This window comes from Phalacrocorax carbo, chromosome 5, assembly GCF_963921805.1.
Source record: "Phalacrocorax carbo chromosome 5, bPhaCar2.1, whole genome shotgun sequence".
NCBI classification, from domain to species: Eukaryota; Metazoa; Chordata; class Aves; order Suliformes; family Phalacrocoracidae; genus Phalacrocorax; species Phalacrocorax carbo.
In genome coordinates, this window is record NC_087517.1 from 60779904 (window position 1) to 60804526 (window position 24623).

The 24623-nt window shown below is 41.2% G+C and overlaps 1 protein-coding gene across 2 annotated transcripts in view; it reads left to right on the forward strand.

Annotated features, from left to right (window-relative positions):
- Positions 1-3987: 3987 nt before the first annotated feature.
- Positions 3988-24623, forward strand: part of PARVA (parvin alpha) — a 69599-nt gene continuing 48963 nt past the window's right edge. The window contains exons 1-2 of one of the 2 annotated variants that reach the window (XM_064452738.1): positions 4183-4274; positions 8200-8296. Coding sequence is in view for 1 of the 2 variants with exons in the window: in XM_064452737.1 (XP_064308807.1) it covers positions 4139-4274 (136 nt within the window). In the remaining variant the exon portion in view is untranslated. Of the gene's footprint in view, positions 4275-8199; positions 8297-24623 lie in introns of both variants that reach the window. The other variant, XM_064452737.1, reaches the window with a different exon arrangement.

The following is a 24623-nucleotide window of genomic DNA, read 5'->3' on the forward strand; positions in this document are numbered from 1 at the left end:
AGAGGTTACAAGTTGAGCAGAAAGTATAACTCTGTTGTAAATTCAAGCATAAGCATATATTTACACTTACAGTCACCTTGTGAGTTGGAAACAAATTTATCCTCAAGTGTGAGTTTTAGATGATGGTGGCAATGAAAATTTGGAGCCCTTCTACCCTTGATACTGATGCTTTCTGCTGTTATAATGTAGCCATGTTGGGATGACCAGTCAACCCTGGGCCTGCCTTAGAGGGTCTGAAACCATGTGTAGCAAAGTCCTTTGGGATATATAAACTCCCTTGTATGGGTATGGAATAAGAGGTGTGGATGTACAAATGCCACCCAGGTATGCGTGTGCTTTTAGCCTGCTCCCTGCACTGCCTCTCCAGCACCATGCAGAGGTGGCTGCTGCCTGCAGCCATGTGAAGAGGAGTGGGGCTTCCTGGTGAAATTCAAAAGCACTTTCCTGTAGGACAGAGCTGGAGGCATCTCATGCTTCGCAGGCTCCTGGGGTGCCAGCGTCAGCCACAGCCTTACCTCACCTGAGGGAGCAGAGGCCTGGTGTGTCTTGCTCATGGACATGCGCAGAAGCGCCAGGTCTTGCCAGGGCCGTTATCTCCAGGTATTTTGGGGCATTCCCAGGAAAATGCCCATAAAGAAACAGATGTTAAACGTATGCAAGGTAACCTGTATGAAAAAGCCTTCTTTCCTAAGAAGGCTCTTTTAATGTGCTTTTAACTATTCCTCAGGACTGGGCAGGCATGTGCAGCACTTAATCACAGAAAATGGGCAGGTCAGTAGAAGGTTGGCTGCAAATACTTGTAAAGATAAAGAGGGTAGACTTTGGTTTAGTTCTGTTTTACCTGAAATCAGTGAAGGGTGTTACTGTAGGCAATCACAACAATAGTAGTAGGGTGATAAAACATTTTTTAAAATTCCACTTCCAGTCTTTAAATGACCAAAGGGTCAAGGCTAGAGCACAGGCACACCTAGGAGAAACATGTTAGGAGAAAACTCTAAGACGAATATTTATTGCACAGCCTTAAGCAGCTTGGCTGCCACAGTGCTCTTTCTTACTAGCCTAGCCTATGGTCAGTATATTATGTACCCTGCTTCTTCTGCCCAGTTGGAAGTAAGACTCTGTTCATGATCATTCTGAGTTCTGTAGTAAAAGAAATAAAAAACAGCTGTGCATGGACAGATATGCAGGTGAATAAGAATTATTTGAGTTTGTGGATTTAGCCTTCTTTGATTGTCTGGCAAAAGTATATATGTGATCAGGATACAATTAATTTGAGCTACTGGTTGGGTCACCTGTAAGAACAAGGCGCTGACAGGGAGTACAGTGAGAGCTCTCATGGTCTGCTCCAGATTTCTATATGCCAGATGCAGTGGGGCCAGCCTGCGCAGCAGCCTGCTAACTACCGTGTCCTGTGCATGGGATCGTGGACCATGATCATGAAAGTATTCAAAAACCTAGCCAAACAAAAATCCCCACTGAATCTATATGCAGCTTTTATTTGTGGTTAAAATACTGTATAAATAAGAGCTAGCCATTTAAAATCAATATTCCTATATCTGCCATAACTTAGACCTTGTGCATATCTATAAGGCCTTTTATGCTGAATGCAATATTAATTTAAGGTCATATGTCCATATATATTCCCAGATCAAAAGGAAAAAAAAAAAAGCATATGTAGTTCTGAATTTAAGATACAGGAAAAAAAATATTGTAACTATCTTCAGAACGAAACATCATAAGTGGAAAAACACTGCAATAATGTTATACATAAAGAACTGCAAATAAATTCTGGAAGAAACCCATTTAAAAAACCCAGTAAAGTTAAGTCTGCCTGTTGCTTCAGCATTATTACTTAAAGCACACAGTATTTGTGTTTCCAGATCTGATAAAATTGATTTGAAACACATTAAGTTTCTTTTAAAATTTATTTACTCCTTGTGATATGAAACACTCATAGCTCATGAGGCTATTAAATAAATAATATTGCATTTGTCATTAATTTACATATGCTGAGCATAGTGGAATAGGACAGATGCTGGGTCTTTTCAGCTATTTTGTGAGACTTGGCAAATGCATGTTGAATTCTGACTTCCCCGTACTGCGCAGCCCAGCACCTGCTACTGTTCCTGAGGTATATGGCTTGTTCTTTAACACAGTCAGTCTCCTCTGTTATGCCCTATATTGACGTCTATGTGTAGTCGTTTGGGTCCAAATGGAGATTTAGTTGGATCGTTGCTCTGTGAATGCCACAGATTCACATGCATATAAAAGAAGGCTTGACATGTTTATTTCTCCTTCTTTTGAAACAGTCCTTTATTATGTTCTTAAAAACTATTCAAAACTGTTTGTCTCCTGATCCATACACTGTGTGAGTAGCACTTCTGTAAAAAGAATGTGTGAAACTGACTGTTCTGTAGACAACAGTCCTGAGACACAATCAGTGCTTCGAGCCAGACAGCCAATGTAAGGAAAGGAGAGATTGTGCTAACGGCTTGGGCTTATTCCTGCTTTTAACTGATGACAGTATGGATGAATAAAGTTTTTCTCCAGGGCATATACTAACTGCATGCAACAAATATGCATTGATGTCTACCCTTCATCAGCTAACCAATGTTACCGGCTGGTAAAAACACAACAATTATTAGCTGATTTAGAAATATCCTCATGATAATCTCATTTCACTTATTATGCCTAATGGATAGCTAGATATTTGCATGAAGTGTGTGTGGCTTTTTGCCTGAATTGTTAATCGAGTGATTAAGTGGTAAGTGAAAGTTGTACATCCAGATGACATTAATGCTGTTCCAGTCCTGGGTGCCTCCTGAACCAGTCACAGAAAATTTTCTGTTTTAAAGATACTTCTCTCTTAAGCTACTCATCTGCAAATCAAAGCAGGATCGGTATAGGTAATCTATCATGCTAAGTCGCCTTTCTCTCCCACTGGCTTTCATACTGGTCTGACTACAACAGTTGGTTTGTTTTGTAGAAGAGGACATGACAATGCCCGCTGCCTGTGACCACAGCTGTAGTAGAAATCTACAGGCAGAAAAGCTGCTTTGCAAAATATGCTTAAGCCTGGAATGTATGTAGTAAGCTGGAATTGTAATTTGCACAAAACTATTTAGTGACACTTTATTACTTCATTGATTCTTTTCTATCAGTGTGGCCCACAGAGTGTAGAAACATCTGCCTGCAGCTGTGACCCCCCCATCTTTCAGAGCCTTCACTTACAAAGTTATGAATTGAGCTGTCCAAGCCCTGGTCCTGCCTGTCTATACCTGTGTTTAATTTTGGCACTCGTTTTAACTAGCACTGCCGTGCATGTGATCACCTACATTGTGCTCGACCAGCCAGTCTGAATTAGTGACTAGCTCCCCTGCAAGGCAGTGTAAAGATGGATGGACCACCGGGCGAGGCACTGTCCTGTGCCTCAGTGGCACGCTGGCCACCCAAAAAGCTATGGGTTCCCCAGCTGGGAGGGAAGCGTAGCCTTCACAGCACCCTGAGGCTGCAGCCCTCCTCGAGGCCCAGCCTGGCTCCTGCTGCCAGGCTTCCTCCTTCCTGGGGCTGTGCAGAACACCCTTGTCCTAAGCCCAAAGGACCAGACCCCTTGGGCAGGTAAAACGAGGACCTTCAGCCCATGGCTGAACCCCCTGAGAGGGGCAGGTAGGGGTGCCCACTGTGCTGAGGAGGGGGGGGCTGTTGGGTGGCCATTGGGCTGAGGAGATGGGGCCATTAGGCAGCTGTTGGGCTGAGGAGAGGGGGGACGTTTGGTGTCCGTTGGGCTGAGGAGAGGGGGCGCTGAGGAGAGTGGGGACGTTTGGTGTCCGTTGGGCTGAGGAGAGGGGGCCATTAGGCGGGCGTTGGGCTATGGAGAGGGGGGGCGTTGGGCGGCCGTTGGGCTGAGGAGGGGGCCTGCGGCGGGAGCCGTGCGAGGGGAACGGGCCCTCCCCGGCGGGCGCCGGGAGGGCGGGCGGGAGGGAGGGAAGGAGCGGGAGAGCCGGGAGAGCGGAGCAGGAGCTGCCTCAAATGCTTGAAATAATTCCGCTTCCGTTCAGAGCTGGGAGCAGCCTCCCACGGCATCGGGGCCTCGGACCCGTCTCCTCCATTCCCGAGCGCCGGCGGCGGCTGGGCCATAATGGCAACCTCCCCCCAAAAGTCCCCTTCTTCTCCCAAGTCCCCCACCCCTAAATCTCCCCCGTCCAGAAAGAAAGATGACTCCTTCCTGGGCAAACTCGGCGGCACGCTGGCGAGGAGGAAAAAAGCCAAAGAAGGTAAAAATTCCAGGTTTGCACGTTTCCTGGGAGTTACCTTAAAATGGGGGGGTGGGGGGGTGGGGGGAAGGAGGAGGAGGCTCTGGGGAGGGGGAGGAAGGGGCTGACTGGGGAAGGACGCGTAGGGTGGGGTGGGCAGGCGAGCAGCGGGGGAGGAGCGCGCCGCCTTGTTCCCGCAGCTTCGCCGGGACCGGGCGGGGGCTGCGGCGCCGCTCCCCGGTGCCAGCGCGTCACGGCGGAGAAACGCGGGAGCGCGGGTGGGCGACGGCCCCCGCTAGCGGCGCCGGGGCGGGCTGGGCCGTGCGGACGAGGCGGGCCAGCCGCACCGCCGGCCGGGCGGCGGCGGGGAGGGGCCCAGAGCTGGGCCGGGGGAGCGGTGCTCCCTGTGTGGGGGGCAGTGCTGAACTCGTACCGCCGGACGGGGTCAGAGGGGCAAGGCGGGACGGACTGGGGTGCCGGGCTGGACTAGGGGAGGGTTTTCTCGCAGTAGGTGAAGCGCTCCGGCGGGCGAGGGCCGCGGCGGCCTGCGGGGCCGCCAGGCCTGCGGGCTCCAGCGCCTCGGCTCCGCGCAACTGGGGGTAGCCTGGGGCTTGTCCAGGTCGCGGGCGCCGCACTCCTCGGCTGTGTCTCGCAGCCCGTCAGGAGTCGGCTGCTGTGTTGCGGTGCAAAAACCCAAAAGCTTGGTGCTCAAATTCTCTTCGACTCATAACGTGTTGCTTTATACTGCTGTACAGCATAGTCGATACGCATTGCTCTGAGAAACCAGTGTAATGCACACGACTGATTTAATGTTTGTGATAGTAATCACTCCTCAAGGGCTTACAACTTAACCTGATCGTTCTTGTACTGAGCAAAAAACACGTCTCACGACAGTCGACCTTGGAGGAACACTGAGCATGTACAACAGTCTGGTTCTTTGTCCATACATGTGAATTAATATCCACCCCCTACTGAATCAGCCTATTTAGAATCCCATGAGACAGAGAATTGGAATTTAACCTCACTCACCCATCGTTTTCACAGCTGATTTTAATTTAAATGTGATGCAAATAGAGCCAAAGTAACAGTCACTTCAAAACAGTTTTTCAAGCAATGCTTATTGCTTGCAAGTGCAAAGGAGGGTATTGTGCTCAGCAGTCCCCTGCTTCTGATGTATATACATGGGTAGTGAAACCAGGCACAGTATTTCAGGGTAGCACCAGTGCTGTGGTCAAGGGTGGTATAACGTTGGCAAGTAGAGCCCCTCTATCTATCATGTCACCTTTCTGAGATGTGTGGTCTTGCTTTTCAATTAAAAAGCATGTTGCACAATTGTGCTCCCATTAGTTGGCTTTTTCTGGTCATTGCAGATGGCCCAGAAGTTGATGAAATAATGGCAAACATTATTAGTTACCCAGCTTGTTATATTATTCTGTTAGGGTATTCATGAATATAAGGAGCATTGAACTAGCAACAATTTTCTGTGATGACTCTATATTGTAGGTATGTGTGGAGATCTTTAACCTATTTGTAAAAGGTTTAGTATGTCCATTATTAATATAAACAATGCTGTTTTCCTCAGTGCCAGACACCTTTAAGTCACAAATCTTCAGCAAACTGTGAGAGGCAGCAGTTATTCTTATCCACAATCTTGTAATCATACAAAAAGATGTATTCTGTGAAATAAAATTTCTTCTTGTTACTTCAGTGTCTGTATTAAATTTACTGACTAAAACCTACACCTGCCATTTCATTATGTCATCATATTGATATTTTACCCTTTTGAAATTCTGGAACATTAGTATTATGCTTGTCCTTTGTGTTTACTAATTTTCTAAAGTCTATTTAAAAGTAACAGTGATTGGAGAATTTTTTTTAACTTTGTGAGGAGTTTGTTATTTGCTGATGGAAGAAAAAGTATTTTATTAAATTCACGTTAACATCCTTACTTCTGCATGTATTTATCACATTTCTTTAGTGGAAGCACATATAGTGGTGAGATTGATACTATGTTATCTTGTTCGTTTGTTTTTAGCAGATTCAGATGGCTTCAAAGCTGGTAAATCCTTACTGTGAAGCCTGTCTGCTTCATGCTTCCTGATCTTTTCTCCACTAGAAATAAATACAGGTTTGCAAACTGTTAAGGATTCACCTTGTTTCTTGCAGGCTGTGACACACATGGGTTCCACCTTAAGTTGTGCTGCCACAGTTTGTAAGGCTCCAGGTGTATTTGAATTCCAGCTAGGAACTTCATGTAGTTCAGATTGCTTGTTCGTCTAGGCTCTGTTCTTTTATTCTCCCCTCCCCTCCCCCTTTTAATCAACTTATCTAGTGGATATAGATACAGGTCTCAGTCATAGGAGCATACATGGTGATTCAACTGTTAACACACATAATGTATTAGAAAATATTAAAGTATAAGTCATAGGCATTTGAAAAAATGTTTTTTCTAGTGGCCATGTTTAGACCTTCAACTTTTGTAAACTAGAATGAAGTACTTTTGGGTGGCACCTTTACCCTTTTGTCATATTTTTTGTGGAACATCAGGATCTATACTCTAATCCAGTTTGTTAGTCTGATACAGATTTCTACCCCATTTTGTTGTGGGTGTTGACCTCTAATCATGTAAAGTCTCTAAATATGATGAACTGTTAGTAATGCTTTAGAAATAATGCTGTGGTTTACCTACTTAGTCTTGTGCTTTGTGATTTTAATATTCCAGTAGAGTAAATCCATGTTCTGGATTTCACCTATGTCAGTATTGCTTCATGAGGCAACAATTCCAGTTATTCCAATTTATAGTTATCTTTAATGTATGGGGCAGTAGAACAAATATTATTCTTTTAGATGAATGTAGACTATGCAGAAGATGCCTCTGTCATCCCAGTCTCCTGATCAACTGGGTTAAGGACCTGGCTAGAGCTACTGTGGCTTTTTTTCCAACTTGTGCACCCTCAGGGCCTGCCAAGGGGCTGCTGCACACATGCCTTTGTTTTGTTCCTCTGCTGCATGCCCCCCTGTCTGTGTTAAGCCAGACCATGCTCAGGGTACACACCTGGAATAAAAAACTCAGGAGTATATGTGGGTCTTACAACTTAGCAATAAGTCAAGAAAGTCAGGGGGACTTGATGCAGTTGTGATAAATAAGGGGTAATTGAAAATTTCTCTGTCTTTCAGTTGCTAGAAGTGCTTACTGATTTACACAGAAGCTTACTGATTTACTTCAGTATTTTACCACAAGGGCTAAGAATTAGTGTCTTTAAGTAATGCAAAAATGTTTTATCTGTGTTACTTATGAGGTTAACTGTTATAGATGATACATAATTATACATATATGGTTTTTGTATTTATGCCATCAACAGGTATTTTGATCATTGTCAAAATGATATTTTTATATATTGCAACAGTAGAGTCAGTGCCAAAGTGCTCCATCAAATTAAAATCCATTAGGATCTGAAGTGACTATATGGTAAAGAATAATACAGATTATTTATAAAGAGAGTAAAGTCTATGTAGTTTTATATGTACCAAAAATAGTTTATACTACGATATAAAGTGGATTTTCTATAATAACATTAATTTATGTGTATGAATATATATATAAAAATATATAGCGAGCCTTTCCTTACAAACTTTGAAATTCTTGGCAATGGTAAGTATTCCACCCATGTTAGAGACGAGAATATTCTAGACCAGTGAAATGAGTTCTCTAATATCACAGTGCAAGTTGTTGACCAAAACAGAGAGAGTAACCCAAAATACTGTTACTTGGGATATCACACATGATGTGAGCATGGATTAGTCATACCTTAAGACGTATGTTAATCTGGAAAACACATTGTCATTAAATATTAGAGACTATTTCATGAGATCTGAAATTTGGAACTCAAATTTGCTTATGTCATCATCTTGTCACGTATGATCTTAGCCTGGTTTTCCTTTACAGTATCTCATCACCATTGGTGTAATTCAAGGATGAGAACATTGTACTTCAGTCTTTCATGTGAGAGAATGAGCAGCTGCAGTGTTTAAATTCTGTTAAGGTAACAAAAATTGCAAATTACTAAATATATTTGGAATTAATTATAATTAGCTTTTTATCTAATGAGAAAATTATGAGATAATACTAGAATATTTAATGCCCTATTTATGACTAAACTGTCATATGCAAAAATTACTTGTAGATTATAGTAAGATTCCATCCGTTTCATTCTTGAAAAGCATTCAAAGATATAGCCACCCCATGTATGCTACTGGAGGATTCCAGTCCTTATCTAGCAGGACTTAGATGCATGGTGAAGCTCACTGCATTAGCAAAAACCAACCGCAAATTAAAATTTTTGTAAGCTCCATATAGTAGTGTACATTGTGTACTAAACATATCTTTATACAAGTTCAAGGAGAGAACAGAATGACCTCTTTTTTTTCAGATGCAGGGGTGTGTGTTGTGTTATCTTACGAATTTTTCATGCTGTGTTCAGTAAGGTCATGTGTGATTGTCCTTGAATTTTCCTGGCCTAGCAATTATAGACACAGAAATTTCACTCCTCCTGATAGCTTAAATTAGTGGAGGATCTTAAGAATTAGCCCCTGACATGCTAATAAATCTGCGACACATTTGGGAACGGAGACCGAAGTTCAGAATTACTGAAATTGCATAGAAGCACATGAGGAACAGACGGCTTTGACCCATGAATGTGGTAGAGAGCAATTACTGCTCATTGTATGGGCTCAGTTGATTCTCCAATTTGATATACATCAGTTTCAATAATTTGACTGCTCTTCTGCCTGGTTTATTTGGTGTTGATGGGCAGGAGAAGGAATGAATATTCTTCTAGCTTCCACTTAGAATATTTCGTCTTTCTTTTGTATGTCTTGTTTTATTTAATTTTGGTATTTGAGGTCACAGTAGGTCGTATTCTCTGTATTGGGAAAAGTATGTTAACAGTGTAAAATATGGTAGATTCTGCTATTTCTTGATAATAACCTTCAATTTCTTAATCTTTATTGCCATTATGCATGTCACAGAATATTAATTTAGAACAAATTAACAACACAACAGTAAGTGTAGGGTGATGAGAGCCTTTCAGGTGTTTTAAATAAACAAAAGGTCTGGGTATTTTACTGTGAAATAAATGTATTTCTTAGTATACAAGAAGCATTCTGCTGAATTCTAATTGATGCATTTTAATTATTTTCTTTGGACCTGCCTCTGCAACTTCGTTTTGAGTAATGCGCTACTGGTGTAAAGGACTATTTTTTTTGATAGCCGTAGACTTTTGTTTTGCTCATCTGTTTCTCATGTGAGAGATGCTCGACTAGTTTAAATGCTTTGCAGGCTTTTTGTTTTCTAATGCTCTCACCTGATGTGGTATTTGAAATGCAGACGAAACTGAAAGAACAACTGATATATGTCCTACTGTCATGTTTGCTAATATGTAGTGCAAATGATGAATATGGGCCACTGAATGCGGGCCACTGAATGCTAATTTCATACTGGTGCTTTGAAGATGACATACAGTGTTTCCGATGAAAAGGAAATGGCATGGGGAAGGCTTTACTGTCACTCTTATATCAGTGCTTTTGAATTTCTATCTTTTACGGCAGCATATCAGTACATCGACTCTGCGCCTTCTTATGCCATCAGAATAGCTAAACAGATTTTTTTGATGTCTGACATAATGCGCTTGACCTCCAACCTTAGTGCGTAGCAACTGAAATGTGCTTATAATCTTTCCCCTATATACTCTTGTTACATATTCCCATGTCCCTGGTGTAATGCCATGGTTGCATCATAGACAGCTGTGTAGCTGATGCTGGACAAAACCTATTAGTACCACCACTGAAACAATTACTGCCTTGGATCAAGTTCTGTTAAGTAGATACAATACTTCTGTTAAGTGGAAGGAACATGGAAAGCAAAAAGAAGAATATAGGGAAGACTTAACCTGCTTCATTTGTCATATTTCATTGCTACAAACCTTCTGTGCACATCTACAGTGTATGAAAGGAGACAAAACTACTCAAGAGGAGAGCATTGGATTTTTGTTTCAATCTTCTGAACCCAAATTGTTGGGGGATATCTGGGGAGGCCTCTCTGCTCTGACTGTTGAAGGGATTGCTCAGTAGAAAGAAAGATAATTGCCCCTGAAGCACTTCTGTCAGCGTAGACAGACTACCCAACTGTTGCTTATGCTGGGATGGCAGTAGCCTTCCAGATGCAACTCTCAGGCATATGTGTAAATGATAGCTCCAACATGCTTGAAGCTGTTTGTCATCTGTCAAGCCATGCTGTGCTGGGCTTGTGCGGGTAAAAGAGTAACTGCTGTAGCTTTTAATAGCTTTCGGGTCTGCCTCTGCCTCCTCTTTCCACAAGTGCTGCTCTCTGCAATAAACAGAAACTAATCGGCACTGTTAGCTGTTATCTGTAAGACACTGCCAAGCATCTATTGTTTATATGTGGCTAACTCGAGGGCCGTGTCCTGTTATTTAGGCACTATACTTTCACAGACAGTGCAAAGAGCCCCTGCATGCAATAATTTGCAACCTAGAGCTCTTTTCCTGTATATCTTGTATATTTTTCTGGCTTTTTTCCTCCTGTAATCTGCATTTTAACATTATTTCTGGCATTTCAGTTTTTCTAGGACTCATGATCTCACTGGGAATTTTATCTAATGCATTTTCTCATTGGTTTTTGTTTCAAGAAACCTTTCTTTTCTCTTTTTTTTTCTTCTTTTCAATAGGCTTTGGCTGTGGTTGGTTCAAAGAAAAATATGAAAATACTACCTGTGAATGCATTTCTGAAGCTCAGAAGTCACAGATAATCCCAAACTTATTCTTAAAAAGTCATTGTTTCAGCCAAGTATTCGTGTAGGGCCTAGTCCAATTATGCTTGGTCCACGTGTTTCATCTACAGCAGTTGGATGTGTAGGAATGTGTCAGTCCCAGATGCCCGTGTTTTTGCCCCAGACATGTGATTGAGTCTGTATCCAGAGGTACCCTATCATGGTGGAGCTGAGTATATCAGTGCCTGCATTATCTGAAATGTCTCCTAGCAAGTGTAAGCGTATGCGAAGGGTTTGGATCATATAGGGTTGTAAAACATAGGACAAGTAAAATGCGCTGACAGCATTGAGATTAGCACAAAACAGAGCACTGCCAACCTTTCTTCTGCCAGAGAGGAGGCAAAGGAGCCAGTGGTGGTGTCTCACTGGAGGCTGGAGGACCCGTGCGTGCTGTATGGGATGTGTATGAAGAGGACACAGAGCCAGGCTCTCCTACCTCTTCCCGTAAGAGCACCCCAGTCATTAAGTCCATCCAGTTGCTTTAGAGCTAACTAAAGTAATATGTTTTTTTGGGTGGTTTTTTTTTTTTGTTACTCTGAAAATTCTGAAAGTTATTGCTATAGGATGTTTTGGATGCCAGAAACACTATTTAAAAGCTGGGGGGCTAAAAATGTGTCTGGGTGGATCCCTGATGAAAAAACAAAAAATGCCTGCAGTGGCCCACATGCGAATCACGTAGGCCATCATAGCCATTTCAGATTCAGAAATCATTACATACCTATCATGAAGTCCACAGCTGTTAGGCAGCGTATGCCAAGCAAAAAAATTCTGTTTGTTTGCTTTTCCCTGTTTGTATTGTTAAGAATGCATTTCTGCCAGGGGGAAGGACCCTGGACTTTGATCTGCTGTTCTGACCCAATACAGCCGTTAATTCTGTTGTTCTCTGACTACCTGCATGTGGGCACAGAGCCACTGAACTCTTATCTTTGCATTCAACTTCAAAAACCTACCTTAGATAGTGTGGGCATGTTAGCTGTTACAGAAGTATGGCTTTTATTTCCTGTGTTTTTCCCCTTAGAGCAGTTTCTTCATCATCTGAGCCTATAGGTTTCATACTGGATAAAACTAAACATGCACGGAATAGGTTAATGGAAGGACGGTGGTGAAGAGGAGCAGAGCAAGGGGTCTGGCTGCAGAAAGCAGCTGCTCTCTGAGGTGCTGCTGGGCTGAGAGGAGGGACAGGGCTGCAGGGCAGGGGGAGGGAGGATGTCTTCCATAAGGATGTGTCCATCCCTTCCTCTCCTCTTCTCTTTCAGCAGCAGCTGCTCCCCTCCTCTCCTTGTGCTGCCTTGGTCACAGTGGTCACTGCTGTGCTCTTCAGGGTGCTGTGAGCAGACATGGATGAGAGTGCTTGGTGGTTTGGCAGTGCTTATTGCTACAGCAGCTGTTACCCATCTGTGGGGAAAGGGTGGTGGCCACAAGCTGCCAGCTGGACCATGCTGTCATAGACATTGACAAGTTTGGATTGCAGAATTTTTGAATAGTTATGACTGGAGAGGACGTCTGGAGATCATCTAAAGATTCAGGTGTTTGATGGTTCAGGATCAAAACTGAGGGAAGGTGAACTAGTCTGATTCACCAGGCTCATACCCCTGACTGGTCAGGTGTGATGAAGGCATGGTGACAGCATACTCTGTCGGTTCTTTTCAGTATCTGCTGTAGTTGGCTAGATGCATAGCAATTATGTAGATGAAAGGTAAAAAAGATTAAAGAGGTGAAGTAAAATCAGCATTGAACAAGTGGTTGAAGAGCCTCCAGTACTTCCAAATTACAGGACAGAGCCATGGAAAGAGGAAAAAAAACCCCAGAGACCAGCTCAGACTGGTGTACCTTTATTTCAGTGTTAATTTTTTCTTTACATCTCCAGATTTAAAATACGCTATCCCTGATATCAAACTGATAAAAAAACATGCATCCAGTCTTCAATGTGAAGGTGGATATGACCAAGCAAAGCTGTAGCAGAGAGTAAATATAGAGTTCTCATTTTCACCCTGAGTAAAGTGAGCGTGCTGTCAAGAGAATCTGTAATTTTAGAACTCCAATGTTTTCTTTAGCATTTAAGGAATCTGCCCTGAAGGTAAGAGAAGACCAAGAGACCAAGACTGACAAAGAGAAAAGTTCTTGCTGGGTTTGATTACTGCTTGTGGGGTTCTACATCTTCTGAAACCCCTCAGCTTAAAGGCAGCTTCCTCTAAGTGCAGGTCTGTGTTTCTGTGAAACTCCCTTGGACAGAATCTCTGGGATATAGCCTACTTTGTCTTTTATCTCTTTAATGCCTTCTACAACCAGTAAACCATGGCCTCCCTGCGGACCGAGTAGTTTAATACTGGGCTCTCTGCCTTTCTCACTGAGATTAAGATAAGGACAGTTCAGTTCTTTTGTTACTTCACTGTATCTGAGATCAAGTGCTTCCTATTAACTTAATCCACAGAGTTTTGCAGTCTTTTTTGGCAAGATGCTGATGCCACTGAAGGTGAAATCAGCAGTTGTAGGGGCACAGTTCTTTGTGAAGTGAAGCTTTAGAAAAGCAGTGGTTGAGGTGTACCTAAAATATTGTTGCTTTCCATCTGCTGCTTCTGTCCTTTTCCTCCCCACACCAGTTACTTTTAAAATGTATGGTGCTGTTGGCTTGTGTCTGAAATGATAGGCTATTTTCTTAGCCAAACTGCAGCCAAAACCAAAAAGAGATGACCCTTGAAAGGGCATTTGACACTGCACTGGGTGCAGTCAGTGCTGTGCTTGGAGCAGTGTGATGCCATTTCGCGTGAGAGAGGGTGAGCTGGAAGGCAGGATATTTTGCAGTGCTTTACATTTTTACTTGCAGCTCATCCAAATGCAGGGCTGGGTGGGGCTGGAGGCTTAGCCTGCTCTATGTATTCCTTGTGCCTTCTCCAGCTCATGATACTTTCTGTGCTGCTTTGAGTCTGTTGCTGTACTCGGACCACTGAGTAGCAAGGCACTCAGAGCCTTGCTCTTTATATGTATTGTCATACATTTTCTGTTTGGTGTGCTAATACTTATTAATAGATAACATTACTTGTTATCTATACTGTTATCTATCTATTAATAGATAACATCACTTGGTTTTAATATCCTTGTCCCTCTTGGGATTGGGTGTGTGTGTGTTGAGTGCACCAGTGGGTTAATTCACTTTGGTGACCAGACTGAAATACAAACAAAAGATGTCTTGGACCAGAAGAAAAATCAGATCAGCAGCCTTATGTGAATCCTTAGCCTACCATGCAGCTACCCCTTGACAACTTGTGCTTGGATGGAGAAAGCCAAGGGCCAGAAAAAAAAAGAAAAATAGGGATGTGACTGGTTAGGAGTGAGTTGTATTGGCAGAGCTGTATTAGGAAGATTAGCCACCATCTGTTCACCCTAATCCTGCACCTGGCTCTAGGCTGTGCCACTGTTCAACCAAGTGATGATCTTACTGAAAATGTTAAAGAATTGCAGGGTTAAGCAACAAGGCTCTAAAATTTCCCAAATGTTCTGCTTTCCTTTTAGTTTTCTAGTAGTTCCTGTGAAATAATTGCATTTGGTGCTATAAAATTAAAGGGAGTGCGCGATCCTGCTTTTCTTTTAGTCTTTTAATTTCTCTTCATGACTTCTTATTGATGTTTGTCTCAAGCACCACATAGTGTGCCATGGTTGACAATATCTTACTCATCTTGTTTTTCTTAGATTATTGTTTTTGCAAAAGAAAACACCTGGAATATATACTTCTGTGAGTCATTCTTGGTAGCCGTAGTTGTGGTTAAGTCCTTTTGGCTTCTCTGCTTAGCATAGAGCTGATTCTGTTCTTTTCCCTTCCTGTGGAATGATAGAGCAGTCTATGGCACTGACCCAGTGGTGGGTGAGATTAATCTTTGTTCATAGTGAAGCCTATGAAATTCCACTTGGATAAAGGGACTTTAGTCAGGGTGGTAGGAGAGGGGGTGCAACAATTGTCAGCGACTACTGCCGCCCTTTAAAAGCTCTGAGCAGAGCCTGAAGGGCGTGGTAGAGTGTGGAGCAGCTCGTTCCGGAGATGAAAATACAATCTCATACTGCAAAAGCTTTGAAAGCATCAGAAATCCTAAATGTAGTCTAAACATTATAATTTCCTGAATGGTTCTTTAGTATAGGGTTCATAATTTTTAAATGGAATGTGTGTTCACGAGAAGAAAAATCCATTACCACATCTTTAGTATTTCTACTGAAGTCTCATATAGTACTTGAATCTCTTTTGCCTGCCTTTGCATGCAGTAAGACAACTTTTAAGTGCTCTAATTAGGCTAGGCTTTGGTGGCTGCAGCAGCATACAAGGAAACAGTTCAGGTGAAGTTAACTGTGCTAGAAACAGGATGGAGAAAGGGAGTTAGGAAATATTTTTTTTTTTCATATCTGTTTTTCTGTATTATCCTTTGGAGGTACCACCTTCTTCCACTAGCCATGTTTCTTTGGTCGTTTTCATATAGTGCTTTCCTGTATTCATGTCTACTGAAAATATATAAAGTTCCATGTTACCAGTGATGTTCAATAGGTAGAATTCAAGATACCCTTTTTGAGACAGTGTGCAGGTAATGAGTGCTGGTTTCTTTTGTGTTAGGGCTTAATACTCCAGCTTTTCATTTACCACAGAGGTAAAAATGCAAGTTGCTTCTTATTGCCTGGCCATGAGCTTTCTGGCCCTAGCTTCGAAGAGGTGCACATTACTGTGTCAAGCTGTCCTGCCAGTTGTACCTGCATGTCGTTAGCTCACAATTGATTGCTTCCCTGGAATTACAGACGGTCGAAGAGTTGGGTGTTAAGCAGTCATAGGGCTCTGCTGGACCACCTTCCTGGCTCAGCAAACAAGCAGGTGTCATACTTTGCAAGCAGATGGATGGGGTACAGGCAGCCTAGAGAGCATGTGCGCAGCAAGGGTAGGTGTTAAGGTCAGAATTTCCCAGACAAGAATGTCTAAATTGCTGTGCCCTACTTATCCAACTGTGAGCTGGATTAATGAAAGGGAGAGTTTAGACAGAGAAGTATTTTGGGTACATTTAGTGGGAGAAGAGAGAGATGTTTTCTTTTGTGTCTGTACAGGTGGTCCTTTTGAAGCAAGCCAAAATAAGCTTCCTCACCTGGGTAACGGCCTGAATAGGTTGGCAGGGTGTGAATCCATTTTCCGTGTGTGTAAAGAAAAGCATAACAGTTTGCCAGTGTACAGCCTTTCATTTATTTTTTCTTAACAAGTTTCTTCTTTGACCATCGAGTTAGGCTGAGGCCTAGTAATTTTTTTTTCTTTTAACCGTAGGCGGTTCTAAAGGAGCAAACTATTAATAGTGGAATATTGGTTTAGAAGAACAGTAATGCACAGGGGATTCTAGAGCAAACGAGGCAATGCTGTCAATGGTTCAGATTGTTCTTAATTACAATAATGGCATTATAGGAGCTGCAGTTGCTGTCAGGCACAAAAGAAGATAATGATAATGTCAGAGTGCTCAGAGTAAATGCAGTATAATGTATTGCAGTACTGGATTCAAAAGATGATATGCCTAACTTGTCGTCAGAGTGCATGAAAAAGAAGAATGGTAAAAGGCCAGAACGGTTTTTGTTGTAACTATGTAGTGCAGGGTTTTGTCTTTTTTTTTTTTTGGTAGCCTATGCTTTCAGGCTTAAGAGGAAATGTCAGGTCTCATGTGTTTAAATTATGTGTATTAATTTTACTAGAAGGTGTGATCATATCTGGCCTCCCCCCTTGGAATAAAGATTATCACCCTTGCTTTGAGAAGGAAAGGAAATACATATTGGCTCATACCCTCATACCTTCAACACATTTGATATTGATCCTGTTAGAATAAAAAACATGAATATCATAGATTTGGCCCAGAGTCAGAATTTGCCTCAGTAGCCTCTGGAAATATGTCCAGATCTATTTGATGCATGCGATCCCTATTTTATAACGAGACACAAAGAAATTAAACTCTGAGTTTTGGGGATGTTTCAAAGCTGGATTTGAATTTTATGGCTAGAGGCCAAATCTGAACTGTAGCACTTGTAAACATTTTAAGGTCGTATGCTGTGCACTGAAATACATTACTGCAGAGCAAGAGACTTTACTGTTTTACTGCAAAATAAAACATGCAGCAAAGCAGCTGATGGTCTCAGATTCTTGTCAATGCTTTGTTATCTGTTCTTACCTATAATGGAGAATTATAATAAACTGGAAAATAGTGGTGGTGTTCCTCATTTTAGCACAAGTGTTCAAAGTGACTTAGTGTCTTGCATACTTACTAAAAACTCATTGCCGTGGTGGGTTGGATTGGAAAAAAAAAAATCAGCATTCAGTTGATTTGCATCTTCATTATTTTGTTTAACTGACTTGAAACAGTTACTCACAAATTAAACAATTTATATAGAATCCGAATAAATAGTTTTTTAGGAGTTGTTTCGTGCACAGAACGCTAGTATCTTTGTAAATAAACATTTTACTAAACGGACAGCAGGGTGCAGGTGCTGTAGAGGGCACAAGGTGGCTCCAGTTCACGAGGAAAGCTGGCGTGAATGGGCTAAGTGCCAGGAGTTAGTTCACAGGAATCAGCTAGAAATGTGTCAGAATGGAGCTCAGCATTTCGCTGTATTGCAGGTTTGGTATTTTGAATATGGACTGAATCTTAGTGGGTCTTTGGAAGAAGGCTGTGTCTAGTCTTAGAGTAGGACTAGTGAATTTAGATTGCATTTTGCTTCTCATAATTAACTTTTGAAGGTCTTACCCCAGTGGATTTTATCAGACATTCTGAGCTAAGTTGGTTTTGTCCAAGTAAAAGGTAACAACACTATGTGCAGAACAGCATTCCCAGGGCAAGCTACAGAGAAAACAGAGCTGGTGTGTACAGTAAGAGCAGAAATATAAAATAAGCTAGGCAGAGGATAAAACAGAGGTTCAAAGGTTCATGAGAAATGACCTGTTTGATAAAAACCTTAAAATTTAATGGATAGGGGAGAGAACAGAATAAGTTGATAAGAAAATCCCATATTATAAGCAAACATTAAAAAATGCTTTGTGTCTGTTGTTGATCTTGCACTCTGTTAACAACAGCATTTTATTTTCAGAGTCTCTTAGAAGTGAATTACTTGTCCATTTCTGTTTCCAACATAATAGTGGCTGCCAATAGTCACCCTTACATGGAACGTCTTAATCCGAGCATTTCTAAACACCTGCAAATTTTTGAGTGAGAACAGAAAGGGAGAAATGTTTGTTCTATCTGTGCTATCTGCTTGGGGCAACTGAGGCAGAAAAAGGTGAATTGAGTTGATTTACCCATGTGATCTTTTGCAGGGTGCGAAGTGGAAATGAGCAGTGGTTTTCTAATTTTAGTGTTTAGTCTTGCTCCATTAGATAGTGCTTTATGCCATTCACAGTTTTTGCTGGTTTTTTAACTTTCTGTTGCATGTCTTGATATGATTTAGATTTTTATATGAAACTGCACTTTTAACTGGCCTTTTTGGTTGTGGTGAGGGTTTTTTTTGTTAACATCAGCTCATTTGGTGTTTAATTTTTTTGTGTGAACTAGGCAGACATTTTCTGGGTTTTGCATTTTTTAATTAGCTTTACATACTGTTGCAGCAGGCATTATATTAGATAAATATGTGAAGAAATAGCGTTTCTTAATGTGATCTTTGCCTCTGTCACAAAGCAGGAGGATTTGGTTAAGAGGTTTAAGCTGTTCTACTTAGTAACAATCTTTCTCCAAGTAATATCAGGCGTTAAAACATATTTGTAAATCTAACTTTGCCACATTATTTATTTTAAAAGTCTTGAAGCTTATAATTGTACTCTCTAACATCTAATGTTAAATACAGCAAAACAGATTAGGTACAAGACCTGTGTAGAGTTAATATGAAAAATAAAACAGTGCAAAGCACCATTTTTACTTAGTAATTATCTGTATTTTCAGTTTTCCAAATGAATTTTATCAAAAGTTAACCATGGGCATGATTACAATTAGTAACTCCCCATAATAGATCTAATCCCTTTGTTCTTCATTCAGACAGAACACCCATTAAGGTCAAAGAAAGTTTTGACTGAATAAGGAATACAACAACTGGCTTTAGTTTTAGTACATATAGGGCCAGATTGTGGGTCACAGCCAGCTTAAAAGTGTACAGCTCCAGTGATTCCAGATCTTGTGCATAATAGGCAGATCCTTCACACTGTTATGATGGTATTTTATTAACATGTTAAACACAGAAGAAAAAACCTGATGATTTTCTGGCTGCTCAGAATCTTATTAGCATGTCTTAATGTTTTGTGTTTCTGAGCTGAAATTATGCAAATATGTCTTCAAAAACATTTCCCTGTTTTCATGAGAGAATGAAGAAAATAGAAGTAATCAAAAATTGGAATTAAATACTCTAATAGTTTGGCCAATTAATAAATATGCAGTTGCAGAATAGAAGGTCTGTGGGCTGGAGCTGGCTCTTAACTTAATGTTAACTTACATTTAATTAGCCAGACCAGATGGAAGCTGGCTAAGCTTCGCATGAAGGCTTGTGGGAAAAAGACATAATCTTCCATTTTGTCAAAGGAACTAATACCACAGATTAAAGGTCGGTGTTCTTTTCAGAATTTAAATAGTAGATGCATAGTGGCTGATGGCAAGAAACAGCAAGGGCACTAACAAATTAGCTTAACTCCTAGATGACTAGTATACCATCTCTGCTTCATTTGATTCCCCAGTTCAAACCATTGGTCTCCAGTTTCAGTAATAAATCACAGAGAGATAAGAATGTCTGTAAATGTTATTCTTGTGTCAGGAAAGTAGAGTCACATGTAGGCAGTTAGCATGGATAGAGAGATGAAGCTCTGGGAAAAGTTTTCCTACTCAACTGAGTAAAAATTCATGCTGTTCAGATGCTAAGCACTTGGGATCAGTCTGATAAACCACTTAATTCCTCGCTTAACAATAAGCGTGCAAGTAGACAAGTCAAGTAGACAAGTCAAGAAACCATTCATGTGCTCAAAGAGGTGCATACATGGATCAAGTCAGAGTATGAGAACTTAAGGACTAAATCAGGCACATACTATATTAAGGCTTGAAAACGTAGTGGAAAGAATGAAGCAGATCTGTCAGACTAAACTGTAAGCATAGCTGCAAGAAATCACACATTTTAAAAATTAGGAAATTAGAGACCATTAAAAAAAGACGGCGAGAAAGGGGTTAGGTTTATGCTAATTGTTTGAATATTTAACCGATCTTTGGGGATACTTCCTAGTGGTTTCAGCAAGGTAGGAGAGATTTCATTTTGAAGTGGAGGATAGTAACTTACATACCAAGAAAATACGGAAAACTTAGCATTGCCATGAAACACTGAATGCCACATTGCTTGTGCAGAAAATAAGGTAACCCCCTACTGTAGGTAATAATAATTATAACTTTGGTCTGTCATCTTTGCGTATATTTTTTACAGTGGAAATACTTGTGCAAAATCTAGCTTGGGAAAGGAGGCTGGGAAATAAGCACCTGGTTTTTTAATCAGCTTTATGTCTGTGTTCATGTCCAGCACTAGGGAATTAGAAATCTGGTGGGCTTTACCAGTAGAGCTGGTAGGTGTCTTTTGGACACCCAAGTACATATGTAATCTAGGTGCCTAAATAGCTACTTAAGTTCCCACAATGTCTAACCCCCCATTAGTCTAACACAATGTATTTTTAAACACTTAAAAACAAGCCTTTCAAACCATTCTGGAGCTTGCTTCTATTTTGTAAAACTTTTTTGCTACTAGTTCATCTTGCCTAGTTTGTCACATCTAATCTTTCCCATAGTGGCCAAAAATCCACTACCACTTGATGGTTGTATCACTTAAGTAAAATTATTTGGATGAGATTGGGTCAGTTCTTACAAAGAGTAGAGTATTTTTGCAAATCTCAGTTAGTAATTTGTGTTTGCTGACAGTCCCAGGAGAGAGGGCTAGGGAACTGAATGAGCATGAAAAGTCTGCAACCTCTTTATGGTTGTCTTGTGTAGATAGAGATTTGATGTGCTGAGGTGAGGAAATCTGTTTACTGTAGCATTCTGAGAGCATGGATAAGCACACGACTCCAGCCCTGCACTCTGCAAGGTGCATGAATTAAAAAAATAAAAAAATTTTAGAGGGGAAAGCTTTTCTACTGTGTCAGCTGAACTGGAGCACATATGGATTTGGAATCCTACCAAGTACTTTGAAAGCTGTATACCCATGTATGTATGTTGATGCATTTGTCTCTTTTCTCATTTTTAAATAATTATATCCTGGGGATGGAAGAAGAATAATTTTACTAGTCACCATTTACTAGACCACATTTATCTACAGTTACCAAATGGTGGCGTTGGAGATACCACAGTTATTTTCCATTTTGAGTTACTGACATATTTCAGATACCACTTGGTGACAAAATATTTGAAGGGAATGGTAAATTTAAAAACAATTGTAGTTGCAAATGATGGAATTAGCACTTACCAAGTGGCTCGCTTCAGCAGTTGTAAACTCAGAGAAGTGTAGGAGTAGGTAGTGCACTTCTGGGAGAAGTGTAGGTAGTATGCAAATATTTTTTTACTTTCCTTGTAAGATGAAACTTAACACTGTGCATCTAAACGTACCTTCCGTTCTCTGATAAATGCCCACTGCTTCATATGGAGTGTATAGTATAGCCCAGTAGGATTTGTCCCAATAAATACACTTGAAGAGAACATTTAGGACCAAAGTAATTCATTTACCTTGGATAAGTGTGTTGGATGTCTTCAGGTGGGGATCACATTCAATTTTGTAAGGGCACAAGTATCTATGAATTCAACCTTGATTAAAACTCTGTTACAAAAAGCACTGTTGAAATCAGAAGAGTTTGGGAACGGCCCTTTTCATGGAAGTACTGTGCAGTATGAAACTTGCCAAAAACTAATGGATCGTTTGCAGGAAATTAGAAGTTAAAGTGCATGAGTCAGTCTGCTTAAAGGCTGAACAGTTTCCACTGAACTTAAATAATGAATGCCAAGACCTAGAGACAGTACAATCAGCTGCAGCAGTTTTCTTCAGTTGTTTCATCCAGTCACTGTAGAGGATTCAATGTTTAGCGGAGTCCTCCTTGTCATTTAGTTCCCTGGACTTTAAAAGTGTTAGCACACATTGTTGTTACTGTCATTGAAACCTTTGCAGAAGAATCAGCAACTCAAGCATTTTTATTTTTGCTTCAAAGCAGTTACTACAGAGTATGGGCTAGAATGTGCAGTTCCAGGGATTTCATCTGCAGAAAGCAACCACCCACTTTTGTAATGTCAGTCTTCAGAAAAGGAGAGGATTATTTCTTTATTCTTTCCTCTCAAAGGCCACAGATCATTTACTTCCTGGTGTGTACAACACTACTTGAAATATATCAGACATCAGATAAGAGAAAAGACGAAATAATTCTTAAGAGTTTTGCTTTGTAATAGATCATATGCCCAGAGCATATTTGTGCACTACAGCTTTGTACCAGGGTAGTAAATGAATCTAACTCTTTGTAGGAATTCAAGAAAAGAATGAGGTGTTCCTGTATATGCACATGGCTTAGATTTCCTTAATGTGAGTTATTTACTTGATGTCTGTGGATGGAAAGAGTGGTTGAGGGCATGCGTGGCCTGGTAGATTCTTTGCTCAATTCTTTGCTCTTGCAGTGGGAGCCTTGTTCTCCAATTTTTATCAATAGTTGAACCTTTTGAGCATTTCTGAGTTGAAGAATCACTGTGTGTACCAGAGCCTTGGGACTTTGGATTCATACAGACAGTGTGATGGGAGGTATAGGGTGTGTCTCCATCCATTCACAATTGCTCATGACAGTGTCACTGCTGAGCTACAAAGATCACTGTGTGCCTGGCGTCACAGAATTACAGAATAGCTGAGGTTGGAAGGGACCTCTAAAGGTCATCTGGTCCAACCCTCCTGCCCAAGTAGGGCCACCTAGAGCCAGCATGTCCAGATGGCTTTTGAATAGCTCCAAGGATGGAGACTCTACAACCTCTCTGGTCAACCTATGCCAGTGCTTGGTCACCCTCACAGTAAAAAGGTTTTTCCTGATGTTCAGAAGGAACCTCCTGTGTTTTGTTTTGTGATTATTACCTCTGGTCCTGTCACTGGGCACCACTGAAAAGCAGCTCTGCTTTTTTTACGGCCTCCCTTCGGAGATTTGTGCGCGTTTGTTAGATCCCCCTGAGCCTTCTCTAGGGTAAACAATCCCAGCTCTCTCAGCCTCTCCTCATGAGGGATACTCTAGAGCATTAATCAGCGTTGTGGCTATTCACTGGAGTCTCTCCAGTGGCTCTATATGTGTCTTGCGCAGGAGAACCTAGAACTGGGCATAGTACTGCAGGTGTGGAAGTGCACATGCAGAGCTCTCCCGTGTCTCCACTGCTTTTCCACCATACACACCATCCATGCAGCTCTTCATCTGTGGCTTGGCCAAGAGTATGGGCATGGGGTTTTAAGAAAATTTTACTATGGTGCCAAATGAAATTCATATGAAGTTGGGTCAGATTTTTCTTGGTGAGATTTAGTCTGAGTAAGCTTAATATTATTCGGTAGAGCAATTAACCACTTTTTCAAATAGAGAGTAGTCCTGGATCAGGAGGAGAGAATTTTTGTTTGTTTTCTTTTTTTTCCCCTTCTTTTTTCTTCAGTTAGATGGAAACATGACTGAGGTTTTCAAAGGCAGCTAGAGAATTTTGCTGCGCTGACTCAACATAACATTCTGTTGCCAAGTCTACTATTTGGCTCTGAAAATCCCAACCTGAGATGTGCCCACCTAGAGCACGCCTCCTAAATAATGGCTACAGTCTTAGCTGTATTAATTGACATGCATGGACCAGAGTGCAACTTCTATTCCCTTTGCCCCCAAAAGGTAACACCTCTGGGTGTTTCATTGGAGAAGACCATCTGAAGGCTCCAGAGAAATTTCAGGTCTTAAAAGAAAAGTTGAATTACATCCGTAGGTATAATTATCTGGCACTTTTCTAATGTTCATAATCTAAATAGGAATGTAGATATTTATAACTCAAACCTAGAACTAATAAGCATTTTTTTCTTATAAATAGTAACTCTCTCTCTTATATCTGCTAGTTAACTTAAAAACAGGCTAGCGAAGGCCCAGCCAGCTCAGCACTTACTGGCTAGAGATGTACAGCTGTAGACAAGTATGAGATGCATGTGATGGCTTTTCAGAATGCTCTGCCAGTCTGCAACAGTTTGTCATTAGCAACTTTTAAAATGTGTGTTTACTAAACCTCTCTCCAAATATTTTCTTGGGTGATTTTTCTCATTTGGCCTCTTACCACGTGAAGTTTTTGGTACCTTTAGTGTGCTACATAAGAAGTTTCACAGTTTTACCGTCAACTTTCTGAAGATCCATTCCTTAATGTTGGTTTTATTTTCTGGAATATTGTTTTTTGAGTATACACACCCTCTTCACCTTCTCTGCTGAATGATCACCTGGTCCTGAGTGTGCATGATTTCACGTGCACAGCAGGATATTAGAAAGTTCCAGCAT